The sequence below is a fragment of the Talpa occidentalis genome, unplaced genomic scaffold (assembly GCF_014898055.3).
Source record: "Talpa occidentalis isolate TD23 unplaced genomic scaffold, MPIMG_talOcc4v2.1 talOcc4.8, whole genome shotgun sequence".
In the NCBI taxonomy this organism is placed as follows: Eukaryota; Metazoa; Chordata; class Mammalia; order Eulipotyphla; family Talpidae; genus Talpa; species Talpa occidentalis.
Window position 1 is genome coordinate 11216371 of NW_023605194.1, and position 15914 is coordinate 11232284.

Sequence of the window (15914 nt, forward strand, 5' to 3'; positions counted from 1 at the left end):
AGATGAATGTTATTTTGTGTAAATTAAACCTTATTAACATGTTAAAAAAACTTAACACCAACTCAGTATGGTAAGATAGTGTAAAAAATCAAATTTTAGATGCAAAAATACATTTTTTATTTTAACAAAACAAAAACACTAGTCATACTGTATAAAATGTATTCCTCCAAAAATACATATCATTTGATTATATTTAGAGAGTAAATATCTTTCTGGTATTTTATAGCATATTACTGGGAGCAGAGAAGTGTATTACCTAAGCACATATGTACCTGGATTTCAACCATTAAAGAAAAGAATGCGAACAGTTAAATTTCTATCTAGGGAAAATGCTGATTAAAGAGCCATGGAAGGTTAATGTGATTTGGGTGCATTATCCATTCTTTTAGAAATGATTCTAAATCAGGTAAAGTCTAAAGTACTTATAGACTAGCAGGGGTTTTGACCTTTATGACAAAAAAATCTCTGAGGTTATTACCTGGCTTGAGCACAGTTCATACAGACCCGATATGCATTTCAGAAACATGGTAAAGTTTCTGTTGAAAAACTGAATTTATTATAGCTAGTAATTATTTTCAGTGCATTATTAAGTTCTGACCATATCTACAGTGATAATCAAAAATAAGCAAAGATGAAAGTCATTTTTGTAAAAATCACTTTGTATACTTTTATCACTGTAATGGCATAATTTGGTTAAATTTTCAGGCACTATTTAAATATAATACATATATACACTTACGCGTTACAAGTTTATTTTTTAACAAAATCAGTGATATTCAAGTTCCTTTCTGTAATCTCTTTTTGAAGGATATGGTTTATTAACAGGGTTCCACGGTAGGGTATATATTCAATTATGTACTTGTCCTTGTTACTTTTCATTTTTCCCCCCCAACCCATGCTGTTTCATTTTAAGGTTTAATTTTTAATTATATATGCATACATGGATACATGTTATATGTAAAACTTGAAAATAACTAAAGGTCCATGTGCACATTGCTGAGATCAAGAAAGAACATTTATTGGAAAATCTCATGCACCCTCTACGATCATACCCACCTCCTCTCCCCAGAAGGAAACACTAGTCTAAAAATTGTGGCTTTTATTTCCTTCTTTTTAATTTTAAAATGTCTGGGTTGATCTCTCAATGTATAGTTTGTCGTTTGCTACAGAGCTTTCTTTAAAAGAAAACTCATATAGTAGGTCTCTTTTGTAACTTGCTTTTTTCCACTCGAAGGCACCTTATGATACTTGTCCATGCTGCTAGTTATTGCTGTGGTCCATTATTTGCTCTCTATAGAGTAGCCTAAAGTATAAAGATATCATAATAACTAATCAATTTTTCATGTTTTTCTCCTGATAATTTTATCCTCTCTCAAATTCCTAAGTATAGATAGAATTTCAGAAATATATGATAAAATTCTTCATTAGAAAACTTCATTTAAAAGAACACTTTTTCTCAGCCATAGCCCTTTCAAGTTGTGTTTATTCCCACATGTGTTTAAGTCAGTTGTATAAATTTATGCTTTAAATATATGTGAACCAATTTATTCAATGCATTGGTGGTTCGGTGGAGCATTCCTGCCTCCCAATGCAATAAGACTGCAAAGAGGAAATTGTTTCTATGAAAACATAGTTGAATTGGAAAAGATTCAATAAGGCCAAATAGCTAAGTCAAACAGTTGCTGAATTAGGTGTGGAAAGAAAACTGGAAAGAACAGAGTTAAAAAAAATTTGCCCTCGGATTTCTTTGCATGTGTTTTAAAATTCTCATCATACTTTAAGGAAACTATAACAATATATTTTGAGTGGTACAAGACTCTTGGACCACTTGAAGAAAGATTTTAGTCCTAGATCAAAAGATTGGCTTAAAAATACACATTCATAATTCTTAAATTAAAAGGCATTTTTAGTTTTATGATTCCCAGATTAACAGTTTTTTTCTCTATATGGATCAATTATCATACCAATCACTTCAGTAAAGGGTTCTACTGTATTAATTCACTTCTGTCGTATCATAAATGAATTAAATAGGTTTCAAAGAAATAAAACTTAGTAACACAAATAAATTTAAAAAAAGAAAATTAAAAATAAAAATATCATGTCATCTAGTATAACTTGCTAATGATACATTTGTCTCTAAGTTTCCTAGCAATCAACACAACAATGTAAAGAAAATCGGAGATGATATTTAATTTATCCAGCTTAATAACAAATCCAATATTGAGGGAAAAGTATGATTATCTGTATTACAAGAGTAGAAAAAATTTCTTCAGCACATAATCAAAGGTCATTTTTACGATAAATCCTGAAACTACCAACAAATCCTCACAGTAAAAGCAACAGCATTGTTTTGATGGAATAAATAAGATGAACTACATATACACACGAATATAAGTGAAAATAAAATATATTTGAGTTGAAATTTTTTAAATGAATGACATGATGCCAAAATATAGTTTAGTAAAAACAATTTTAAGAAGACCAGTATTTTCAGAGCCAATTTCTCCGTATTCTGACAACATACATTAATTCGGGATTAGACCTCAGAGTAACATAGCACTGTGAAATCCTGAGAGAATCTGACCAATTTTCCAAATTTAGATAGAATTTCTGGACAGTGTAGGTACCTCAGGAAGCCCTACCAAGAACACCTTGAGTATAGAATTTAAGGGTAAACGCTCTTGCACTAGAGTAGTCACAGTGATTATAGTCCTTTACACAGTGCTTAAAACCATTTTTTAAAACCAGTATTTTGAAAGGTATTGAGCTTAAGTGCACTCAAGATTATTCTTCTTGCCAAATACCAAATGATGCTATTTTAAGCTGTAAGTTTAAGGTAGAGCCATATGGTTTTAATGATCTGTTGAGCTAAGGTAGGAGACACTTCCTTTCAAAAACTGAACGCAATAAAAACACAAATAAGTCTCAGCTATTGACAGAGGATTTGTCAATAGAGCCAAGATTTTCCTTGGAAAGCAATTTGGGTACATTCTCAGTATGAGAGGAACCATCAGAAATTCCATGCCATAAACTATGACTGAAAGAATTTTAGCCTACAAAAATATTTAAGTAGCTTGTGGTCATTAAATCAATCCAAATTGGTAATGCATTCAGTAAAGTACATCCTGCTTTGCAGTATAAATTCTGATATAAGCGACAGGCTGAAGTGCACACTAGTCTTGATCCTCTTGTAGTATCAGACATCCACACCCTTGCCACAGCCTCAGTGCAGGCAAAGTACATATTCCTGCCCCATGACTTGGGAGTTTAGTTATGTGAGTTGCTTTAATAACAGTAAGTAGATATGACCTGAACAAAGACTTAAAATGTGTGTAAGTGAGCTTATTACTCTTTTGCACTCCTGTCTTTTACCAAAAGAATATGCATATTTATAAAGAAGACACACAGATGGCTAACAGGTACACAAAAAGGTGCTCAACATCACTAATCATCAGGGAAATGCAAATCAAACCACATGCGTTATCACATCACACCTGCTAGTATATCGTACAAAAGACAAGAAATAACAAGCGCTGGTGAGGATGTGCAGAAGGGAACTCTCTTGTGCATCACTGCTGGGAATGTCACTTGGTGCACCACTATAGAAAATAGTAAGGAAATTCCTCACAAAATTAAAAACAGAATGCTATGTGATCCAGCAACTCCACTTCTACGTATTTATAGAAAGAAGATGAAATTTTAACTTGAAAAGATATAGGCACCCCCAAGATCAGTGCAGTATTAACAATGGCCAAGACAGGGAAGAAACCTAAGTATCCATGGACATAAATGGATGAAGAAAATGTGGTATGTACACACATACACGTACATACACAAACACGAAAATTATTCAACCATAAAAAAAAAGAAGAAAATTTTATCATTTGTGACATCTGTAACAATATGGGTGGACCCTGAGGGCTTTCTGCTGAGTGAAATAAGTCAGACAAGTGTCATATAATCTCACTTATATGTGGAATATAAAAACAAAACAAAAAACCCCAAATAAACAACAGACCTGAGTTCATGGTTGTAAAGAACAGACTGGTGGTTCCTAACGGAAGGGAGGGTGCTGAAATAAGAGGAGAAGCAGCACAAACTCTCAGCTAGAAAATAACAAGTCACAGGGAAGTACGGACAGTCTGGGTGCTGTAATACTGCATTGTAAAAAAAATTTTACACACCTGATGTTCCAAAAACCACATCCCAAGGAGAACTAATGGGCTGTTCTTCTCCTTTAGCGCCACCTTCTTTATCTGTACCTTGAATTCCAACGCCAGCTACGGTGCTCACCATTTCTGTTTTTAGGTCTATCTGTAGAAATTAATGTTTAATGTTACTGTTTTTTTTCTCTTGGTATGTGAAGATTCCCAATAGAACAGGTAGAAAGTATTTGCAACACAAATACTTATTTTTAAATAAAAGTGTTTTTTAACAGCTCATTAGGTATAGGGTGAATTATTATTAAAATGCTTAATACACAGTACTTTTCATTTCTCCACCTATTCCCCCACTTTCCTCTCACCCACCTCCCTTGAGGGAGAGGAGGAAATTATTCTAAAAACAATGATTATTTTTGCGTAAGTTGTTAAATTTGCTAACAATTGTTGAATTATATATTTGATATGGATGCATTTTTGATGAAATGTAAGATATATCACAATAATGTTAAAAACATACACAACTTTTTTTTTTAAAAGGTTATATACAATATGAATTAAACATCAGAATGGATGTCTGCAGGTGTGCTTAAGTAAGGGGACTGGCAAGTGGAATGGGAATGGGGATGAAGAGGAATTTATAAATTTATTATAAATGATTCTAAAGATAGGGTTGCATGGAAAAATAACATTTGTGAACTGTGAATGTAGAAGTATGATCAGCCCTCTGCAAATAAGGTCCTAGATGAAAGTAAAACACAATACATGTCTACGTTTTTGAGAGAAAGACAAATTCCACCTCGCTTTCTGTTTTTCACAAATACTGAAGTCAGTCATGTAATATAAAGTAACTTCTGGTAACCTGAATTTGTTGTGATGATGCTACTTGAAATGCAATCAATACTCTGAAACCCATTAAGTTAGAGAGTAAAATAAAGAATGAACAATTAAGAAAGGACAAGTACTTCCTGTCACATAGGAGGCCAAGTATCTTACTACTTGGATATTCTGTTAGATGTCTCTGAGACTATGGTGAATTAGGAATGTAAATGCAGACCCCCCAAATGATAATGGACTTAGTAACTAACTTTAAGGACTTAGTAACAGTAAGCTACTTTTTCCCAAATAACAAACCATGAAATCACTAGTCTTATGAAAAGTTCTCCCTAAAGAGAGCTCCTTGGTCAAATTAAGTCATGAATACTGCACACATATCCCCCTACTAATGAATTCACAATATGTTAAGCATATTAAAATTACCAAGAAGAAAGTCTTCAAGACTTTCAAAAAATCAATCTGCTTTAGTTTATAAATCCACAAAATTCTTTTTTTTCATGTTTTTCTTTTTTCTTTTTTTTTTGGTATTAAGAGGAATATACATTTTAGAAATGCTTCATTTAAACAGAAATTATTTGCTCATAAATTAACTCAACAAATATATAGTAAACATGGAGAGCCAGGCCTGGTTCTCAGGGTGAAGGATTTTAGCTATAAATAGAACAAATTTCACTCTCTTATGTAGATCTACATTACAGCAGATATTAATATACGTTCTGTATATATTTTTCCTGTTATATGTATATTAGTAATATAGCCGAATAGGCATAAATATCAATATAGAAAGAAACAGTAAGAAAACTATGGAAGTTTTTGAAACAATATGTTTAGGCAGGATGGGTCAGTTGAACTTACTTATCTTATAAACAGATGACAACTTAAAGCCCAGTGGATTACAGCCAAAATATTCATCAATAAAGGACATTAAAACAACTCGGTACTCCTACAATGCAATACTCTGTAGTTACATCATTCATGTGATGAATGAAAAAAGTTAATATAAGACGACAAAAGATTAAGTGTGCACAGTATGATTTTATTTGCTTAAAAGAACATTCTATAGACAATCTTTTTATAAATTTGTATATGAATAAAAAATTTCTGTTCATATAAAAAGCAAAGTTTTAACAAGGTTGGTTACTTCTGGAATGCTGGAACACATAATCAAGACACTTTTATGTATTAATTCATTTCTTTAAAAAAAGATACTACTTTAATAATGAAGCAAAACTAATTTTAATACGATTAATGGTACATCCAAACAAAGCATAAGACAAAGGGAGGTAGGAATATCATGATTTCTTTTCTAGTTTTAAGGACAAAACATCATTTCGTAAGTAACGATTAGGAAAACAGCTCAAAGTGAGGTGCTTTTGGGAAATCAGACATGTTTTAAAACAAAGGATTTAAAAGATTTAATGAGCTTCTCCCCCATGACAAGAAGATACCTAAAAATAAATCTAGAACAAGTACCTTTAAAAAAATCTGAATAAGGATGTTTTGAGGTATTTATACTCTGTAGCTACAAATATTTAATGTAGCAAATATCAGTTTTTCTGATTAAAACTATCAAAACATTTTTAAAATGAAAAATTACCTTTCTTATAAGGTGATTTTCAGTATCTGCCACATATATGATATTATTCATTATGGCTACACCCTGTGGTGAATTAAAAGTTGACTCTGAAAATAGTCCATCTCTTCTTCCAGGATTGGGCCCTAAAAAACAAGATAACCTTAAGACCAGTTTTCCACCTCCAAGGTTAAGTTCAAAGTAAATCCCAAAATAAAGTAAAATAGAATTTTATTTAAATCTGAGTTATTAATGTAACAGTATACTTTCACTTAAAAACTTTCACTTAAATCTGAGTTATTAATGTAACAGTATACTTTCACTTAAAAACTAAAATGTTTCTCAAGATACCTGTTTTTCTTAAAAGTGGGTTTTGCTAATGACAAGACATACCATATAATGGTTACTAGTATACTTATGTACAGAAGCACATGTTTGAAGAAGAAACTTTCCTTTTAATTACTATTACCTAAACTAGAAGGTTAAAAACAATTTTAATCTTTTAGTATCTAGAAGATTTTTAACAGTTTTGGAAAACATACTAAAATACAATGTAAATCAGAAACTCTTTCTTTGAAAAATACGCATGCCCATAAAGTATTAAAACAATTTAAAGGGATTCCTAGATCAAGCATTTCTTAACAGTCCATGATTAAGAGTCCTTCATATTTACTATTTCACTTTGCCACAAAGTTCTGTAGTATGCTACCTTAAAAGAGAAATAGAGTGACAAAATATAACTTATTTCTGTGACCAGAGCAAGCCATTCAAAGCCTCTGAGTTAGCACGCCCGAACTATGTTGGACAGAATTCCACTGTCCCAGATGTTAGTAAGACATTCTTTACGTAGTGGTTTTCAGAACATGAACTCAAGATTCCAACGGATTTGGTTTAAATCCCAGATCTTCAGGCTGATGATTTGTGCAAGTTCTTTGTTTCTCAGTTTCTCTTCTGTAAAATGAACTAATATTATACCTAGCTGGCAGCATTGTGAAAATGAAAATAATTAAGATGGGTAAAGTGCTTAGAATAATGCCAGGAGTAGATGTGCTTGCTATTAGTAGTCATAATACTGTTGAATGTTGGTGAACATTCCCTGTGGTCAGTTCAGGTTTGAAAACATTGTGCGCTAGAGCCCCCTCTTGCACAATCATGAGATCAGCACATCACATCTCTGATGTACAGTGACACTATCACCCACACAAGTTTGTTAAACCATATCAAATGAGTATTTCCTGAGAGCATCTAAATATAGAAATCTTTTTTAAAAAACTATAGAAGAATTATTAATTTATCACAAGGTGATAGTATTCCTAGAAATGTTTAGGAAAGGAAGCTTGCTGCTGGTTTCTGTTTAACAACTGAGAATATTCATCTATTCCTTTAACCATTTAAAATCAACATGCTAGAACAGATTTTTTTTTTGGTAACAATTCTCATAACTGCTGTCATAAACCAAAATACCAAATAGTCAAAACAAAATAAACAACATTAAACACACATGTTCTAAAAAAACAAGAGGAAGCAAAACATTAGAGAGCTAAGAAGATAATATGTTGGCATACTAAGAATAGCATCAAGGGCTCGGGAATATGATTAGCTCATTCGCCTTAAGAATGCAGCTATCCCTACTTTATGTATTAATGCTGTAAGCATAACTAAAGAAGAATTGCAAAGAGGTGAATTAGTTTTCTCTGACTAATGTTCAATGTCAGTTCAGCCTGGATAAGCAGGATTAATGACAATGTACTCAACAGATTTTATTAATTATGTAGATGTTGTTAAGAGTGCTTTTTAGATGTAAAACCAGGGAAATATGGATAAAATGACTTATGTCCATATGATACTTATATTTTTCTACACACAAAAGGACTGGATTCAGAAGCATATTTAAGTTCCAATGGAAGAAAAGTAAAATAAAGTGCAAAACCCAGATTATTATCTTATATATTCTAAATCTCAATTCCTAGGGCATTATCCTAGTCTTTAAAACTATATGGTTATATTCTGATGGAAAGTGAAATACAATACTTCCACTTAAAAATGTCTGAAATACAGTGTATATAATACTTCCATAAGATATGTGGCAGTATATTTTAAAGAACAAGAGGGAACATACACATATATTTAAGAATTATAACCTAAAGATCTCCTTTTGATCTGGATGGAGCTTTTTGGGTATTTTTGTTTGTTTTTACTGAGGGAGTGAAGAGAGATTAATCCAGACACCAAATATTAATAAACAATTTTGTGATAAAGTTAAAAGGCAATGTATACTGCCCTTCCACAATTAGTTCTTATTTGTAATTTCAATTTTAAAACATTTCCTTGAACTATTTTTTTTTACTCTATAGACTTATATATCATAATTAGAAACAAACATTACCTCCAATGCTGTACTGAATCTGTCCACTCTTCCAGACGACCAAAATTCTATGGTGCCCTGTGTCCGCTATTACCAGCCGATTCGAAACATGGTCTACCGTTACTTTGCCAGGAAACAGCAATGGTGAAGGTGGCAAAGAATCTTTATAGAGTTTTATTCCAATTTTATGATCTCTGATCTGTCCCCTGTCTTTGTAATACTTTAAAGCAATTGAAGTATATAAAAATAATTTCTCTTTATGTCCCTCTCCAATTAAAGAAAACAACATGTTTCCACGGGGTCCAAGTATGACCAGAGTTGGCCAGCAGGAAACTTCAAGTTCTTGCCAAAGGCTGGCATCTGCATCATTGACCACAGGGTGGGTGATGTTATATCGAAGAACAGCACTCTTAATGTTTTCCAGCACTTTTTCATTTGGAAACTTGGCGGAGTGAACACCAACAATCAGAAGACCATCTAAATGGGAAAAATGGTAAGTCAAATATTAGGAAGTGTTAAAGTTTAAATATCACAACCCACATATAAGGGTTGGGTCATTAATAGATATAAACAGTCCAGAGATGAAAACAGAAAAAAGACAGAACTAAATTAGTATCCTTAACTGCATTTAAACACATATATTAAAAAAAGAGTAACAACTTTAGACTTCATGAAAATCTTGATAACTACATAAAACACACATGATCAAAAATGTTGCATTTCAGGATTAAAACTCATTATAATCTTAATATAGAAAAGACTTTTAGATGAAGATGATGAAATTTGTAACTTTTTCAACCTGGCATAAGCCCCTTTGAAATTCAGTGACTGTGGCTGCTTTTTTGTTGTATTTAATGGTATACTATTCTCTTTAAATTTTTTTTTTACCTAACTATACTACAGATTAACAGAAAGAATATAAGCCAAATGTTTCCAGATTTTTGATTTATTTAAATAAAATTTTTGATTTATTTAAAATTTCTATAATTTTTAGAACACTCTTATTGTAGATAGAATTGCTTAAATGAAAAACTAAAGACAACACATTTCTTTTACCTAATCAATATAGCTATGTCAAGAAGTTAGTTTAGGGAAAAAAGTAAGGAGTGTGAGTCTGGATTCAGAAGAAAAACTCAATACTGCCTACAACATAGCAAAAATCATACTGTTTAAATTACAATCTTTTGATACAATCACAAGAAAACTACACAAACCTAAAAGAAGAAATAAAAATTAGGAGGTCTAGTCCCCTGACAGAACATCTTTCTATTACAGCTACTAACTCCAAACCAAAACATACGTAAGTACACACACACCTGCCTGAGGACTGAGAAAATGAAACAAAAGCAGGTACTAGTACTGAGGCACAACCTGGAAAAGCAAACCATAGGAGGCTTAGTTTCCTGTTTAATTTTTTTTCCCTCCTTTCATGGTACTGAACTGATGGGCTCCAGTTTTGGAGCAATGCAGGTGGCCAGAAGTCCAACAGATATATCACTACATTTCTGGTCCAAAAACCAGGGAAATTGAAGAATATGAGAAAAACTCTAAAGGGAGGAGACCTGGAAAGGTGATTCCCTATTTCTGAGTAAAAAGTCTCAACTTCTAAACTACATATCGTGACACAGCCCCCCCCAAAATATATCAAATGTTTAGTGAATAGAGGATTATCGGATGGCAAAAGAGACAGAGTTGATGGGAGTTTGAACAGGGTTGAATTCCTATTAAAACAAAGCGAATGATATTCTCCTGAGAACTGTTACAGAACCCAGAGTCTGCTTATCGTAACATTCTAGGGTTCAGGATACAATCCCAAATTACCTAACCCTTAGAAAACAAGGTAATGTGACCTAAGTTGATGAAAAGAACAATGGACAGATATCAACACCAAAATGAAGAGATGTCTGAATTAGTAATGACTTTAAGGCAACTATAATAACTACGCTCTAAGAGGTAAAGAAAAACATTTGAAATAAGTGAAAAGATAATAAACATAAACAGAAATAGACTATAAAAAACTAAATGAATATTTTAGAACTAAAAAATACCATATTTGAAATAAATTTATTGAATGAACTCAGTGGTAAAAGGGAGAAGACAAAGAAAAGAGTCAGTGAATCTAAAGATAATTCAAGAGAAATTATCTAAAGAACACAAAGAAGATGGGGGGGGGGTGTGAGTGAACCTCATGGACTTAAGCAGTATTCCAAAGATCAATAATATACATATAACCGGAGTCCCAAAAAGGGAGGACACAGATTGGGGAAGAAAAAAATATTTGAACAATGCCCAAACCTCCAAAATTTGGTTAAAAATAAAAATTTACAGAAATTCAGAATGCTAGCCCATCAAATAAGATATAGTAGAAGAAAACCCTGACCAGACACCTCATAAACTCTTAGAAATTTACTGTTCCTCCTAAGGCACCTTGTAATCTAGATTTTATTTTATTTTTTTAAGATTTATTTTTATATAAGAACTGGGGTACAGGTCAGAGGTATGGGAAGGTGAGAGGATTCACCAGAGACAGAGCAGGGATCAGAACAGGTAGATGGACAGAAGACAATGCTGAGGGGAGCAGCGGGTGAGACAGGAGAGGTCTGCCACACCATGTGAGTGTCTTCCTGGCCCCCGGGAATCAAACCCGCACTGCAGAGGCTGTGGACAGCTTCATAGCGCTGTGCTCAATCTGCTGTGCCACCGGGGAGGCCCCTAGTTTTTACTTCTAATAAAACTAATAAAATTCTGACCTTTCCCTTCAATTTCTTTTCTGAGTTCAATCAATATTTATTTCTTCCCTTTTATTTTTTATGCTCCATTTCTGTTCTTAGTTTTTGAATTTTAATTCAAGCTTTTCTTTTTCATTATTCCTAAATACTGTTCAAGGCTATGTAATTCAATATGGAACACTATTATAGCTTTCATTAATTCTGTGACTGAGAATTTTCAACTTTGAATTTTATTTCCAGCTTTTTCGTTTTAAATTGGTATGATCTGTTTTTTAATATTGCTATACATTGTGATTCCTAACTTTGAGACCACCCTTTTCTGATGGTTTCCTTTTTCTGTTAAGGTTCATTTTTGGATAGCAATGTTGTGTGGGAGATGGTGTGTATTTTATCTTTTGTTTCCACAGGGTCTTTAACTTTCCACCCTTTCTTCTTTTCCATCAGTAGAATCTCTCCAAGAGAAACCACGCTTCTATACCTGATTCTCCCCCAGAAAAATGCTTCATTGAGGCTTGTGCTCATAGTTTCACATTCTTTCAAGAGCTGGTGCCATGATCTAATGCATCGAAACCTGTGTTCAGTATTCTGAGTGTTGAAATTTTTCTGCAGATAAGGGTTATTCTGTGCTTCACCCAAGTCTTCTGAACTATTCCACTTTTCTCATGGAGTCTTAAGTATCCCTGGTCCTTGTCAGCACCTGCAGGCTTGCAGTCACAGAACTCTTGATGGAATTCAGTTTGTTTCTCAACTTACAGGTAATTTGAAGGTCAAGATATTCTGTCTCCTAGTATTGCTAAATGCAGATCAAATGTGGTTTTATTTACTCTCTTTGTTTTTATGTTTGTGGGGGAATGGGAATATAAGTGGAAGATTCAAAATCAGGTGACCACTGTTCTCCAACCCAGAAGAATCAGAGACAGACTTTTGGTTTTAGTGCTTTTGCTTTTTTTTTTTTAAATAGATTCTTGTATTTACTATAAGGTTTACTAAGAGACAATTTGCTTAAAGTAAAATTTGTCCTTTGATACTTTGTTAAGTGACTAAATATACATAACTGAGTCCTAAAACCAGCTCCCTACTTAATGGAGAAAAGCTATCAGTTATCTTTACTAAGATAAGGAACATGGCAAAGATGCCCTCTATTCTCACTACTTAAGGATGAAGCAGAGCGGTGCAAAGAATGAAAAAATTTCTTTGCAGGTAATATAATACAGTAATATATTTGGGAAACAGCAGAGAATATAAATTAGAGGGAAATCAGCACACTATATAGTTAGAAGATATAGCAGTAGACAATTTCCATTTACAATAAATAGCCATCAACAAATGAAAGGCATTAAATCTCACTCTAAAATATGATTCAAAACTAAATGAAGATACCATTTCTCACCTATTACAACAGTAAAAGCTAAAAAGTGTGTCAATACATTTTTCACAGCAGCGGGGAAAGCTGCTAGTTCACATACTGTAGTTGCAATGCAAACTGGCACAAACTGAGATAGAATTTAACAACATCTAACAAAACAATATATGCATTTAACTTTGTCCTAGGAATCCCACTTTTAGAAATTTATCCTTAAGATATGCCACCAGTAATAACAAAGAGATACCCACAAGATGATTTATTGTTCGTGGACATACATTTTAAAAAGCACAAATCTGATCATGTCACTCTCCTGCAGAAAATCCTTAATTGGTTTTTCACTATTCTTCCCATAAAAACCAAATCTCATCTCTCCAGCATCTTCTCCATACTCTTCTCTCCCTCCCTCAGGGTGTGGTGACAACCTGGTCTTCCTCAGTTCCTCAAGAATGTCATCATTTCCCTTGCTTCAAGGCTTGACACAGTGTTCCCTCTGCTTGGAATGTTCTTACTCAGTAAAACCATACCTGTTCTCTTGTTTGACAATTTCAAGATACAATCTATAATAATTTAAAAGCATCTGAAATTTTAGTCACACTGAAGATTTTATCTATCACCCCCTCTTTTTTTTTTAAAGATTTATTTATGTGTACAAGAGCTGAGGTGTAGGTCAGAGGTGGGGATGAGGGGTGAGGGGATTCAGCAGAGACAGAGTGGGGAACAGAACAGGCAGACTGACTAAAATACACTGCTGAGGGGATCAGTGGGCCAGACAGGAGAAGTCTGCTGTGCCAAGTGGGTCAGCTCCCTGGCCGGGGATTGAACTAGTGGCTGCAGTGGCTGCGGATAGCTTTAGTGCTGAGACTTAACCCCTTACATCAATCTATCACCCCCTTTTTTAAACTAAGTTTCAAGATCTCTTCCATTTCTGTACATTATTACTCTATTCTCACCTTTAGTCTTACACGATTGGTGAACTATCTTATTTATCCATTCTAAGAGTAAAACTTCAATTAATTTAATCCTAATTACACAGAACCTTTATCTGTAGGTTAGAAATTTCTTTTAGAATCAGTCTTACCAAATATTCATTCTCCTATGAGCAAATGAGTCAGTTACTCTCCAGTGCCTATGGCAGGACACACTATGTTAGAGACTACTTATAGAGCAGATACCTTTATCAGAGTATGTGTGTTCCAATGCGTGGAGATCAGGCAATAGGTGAATGCAGTTTATGCAGCAGTAGGTAAAGAAATCAAGGATGACTACTTTTCCACATAGATCCTTGTAGACAGAAATAGGTTCCTCTGTGTTCAGCCATTCTAATCCTGGAATTTTAAACAAATCAATTATCATAATGAAAAGAAAAGAGAAAGATAATTGGAAAAGTTACCTAAACTTTCCATTAAAATTTGAACCATTGTAATTTCAAAGGAAGGGATGGGGTAAGAATGGAAACCTTCTATTTTGCGGTAGTCTATAAATACAGTAAGAAAAAGTTGCTGAATTCTTTCATAGCTTTGTAATAGTCTGCATGTGAAAGGAGTAAGATCAACACATTTGGTAAATACAAAAGGAAATATCAACTACTTAAAGATTCTTTAATGGGATAAACACTAGTGCACCCAATTCTTTCGTAAGAAATTCCCCAACATTTCAAATTCAGTGTGGGATGAATATGAGGAAAAGAGTATTTTTTAAGGCAGGGACAAGACTTGGAAAGATAGATGAGACTCTGATGTCAGATATACCTCCCATGAGATACTGAACTCTGCCACATCCAACCAATTAACTATACATGTGGTTTCAGTGTCATGCCAGCACCACCAGGCAAAACAAAGCTAGTCCCAACCAAAGAAGGTAAAGCACGGTTTCATTTATCACAGCAAGATGTGTTTCACAAATAGCACTACTGGGAATATCAATTCCCTCATGTTCCAAACCCTCAGGTTTTAAAATCTCCAAGTTTCACGCTTTGAAATGAAAAGTTTCAGGACAGAGAAATGTTGCACAGTTAAGAAACAGGCCAATCTGCACTCTGTTTACAGACCCCTGCAGGACAGAGGTCTGAGGGCCTGGGCACATTACTTAACCTCCCTGTGCCTCAGTTTCCTCAAATGTAAAGGAGGACTAATAAGAGCACCTCAATGAATTACAGGTAAAATTAAGTAAGACAATAACCCTGAAATGTTTAGAGCTAGGATGATGCAGGAAGGTGATGATGCTGGGCACCAAACAGAAAGGGCTGGGCAGTCTGACAGGTCAGCCACTGCCCCCTGGAGCCACTCAAAGTCGACTTAGTTAATATCGGGCTCCAGCGGGCAAAGACCCGAATACGCAGGTCCCTGCCCTCCTCACACCCCCGTCGGGGCTGCTCTGGGCCCCGGGGAGCAGCACAGCGCGCAAGCCCCGCTTGGCCCGGCCCAGCACCCGCGGCCGCCCCACGGGCCTCGCCCCCCGCCCCGGGGAGGGCGCCGGCCCCGAGGAAGGGGAGGTTCCTCGGGGGTCCCCACCCCAGAGCCAGCCCCTCACCTTCCGGGAACTCGGGCACCGCCAAGTCCTGCCCCCAGCCGTCCACCTTCTGCAGATACTGATAGACCAGCCCGTCCTTCTCCTCGGGCGTGACGGCGTCGAGCAGGGCGTACTCCAGCGAGGTCTGCGCGGGGAGCAGGCCCGAGAGGCCGGCGCCGCGCCCCGCGGGGGCCGCCATGTTGTCGCGCGTCTCGAGTGGGACGGGGCCGCGTCTGCTGGCCTGCGGGCTCAAGCCGGCACCTCGCGCCCCACCCGCCCCCCGCTACGCTAACGACACTCTTTCCTTTTGTAAGCCCGCAAGCACACCCCAAAGTGGCGAGCGCCGCCTCGGTGGCGCGCGTAATTAGACGCCGGT

At 35.2% G+C, this 15914-nt stretch overlaps 1 protein-coding gene across 3 annotated transcripts in view; it reads right to left on the reverse strand.

Annotated features, from left to right (window-relative positions):
- Positions 1–15769, reverse strand: part of NHLRC2 (NHL repeat containing 2) — a 35752-nt gene extending 19983 nt beyond the window's left edge. The window contains exons 1-5 of one of the 3 annotated variants that reach the window (XR_008549804.1): positions 15560–15767; positions 14203–14355; positions 8957–9412; positions 6595–6716; positions 4185–4314 (exon numbers count right to left, since the gene is read on the reverse strand). Coding sequence is in view for 1 of the 3 variants with exons in the window: in XM_037498018.2 (XP_037353915.1) it covers positions 4185–4314; positions 6595–6716; positions 8957–9412; positions 14203–14355; positions 15560–15737 (1039 nt within the window). In the remaining 2 variants the exon portion in view is untranslated. Of the gene's footprint in view, positions 1–4184; positions 4315–6594; positions 6717–8956; positions 9413–14202; positions 14356–15559 lie in introns of all 3 variants that reach the window. The other 2 variants (XR_008549803.1, XM_037498018.2) reach the window with 2 other exon arrangements.
- Positions 15770–15914: the final 145 nt, after the last annotated feature.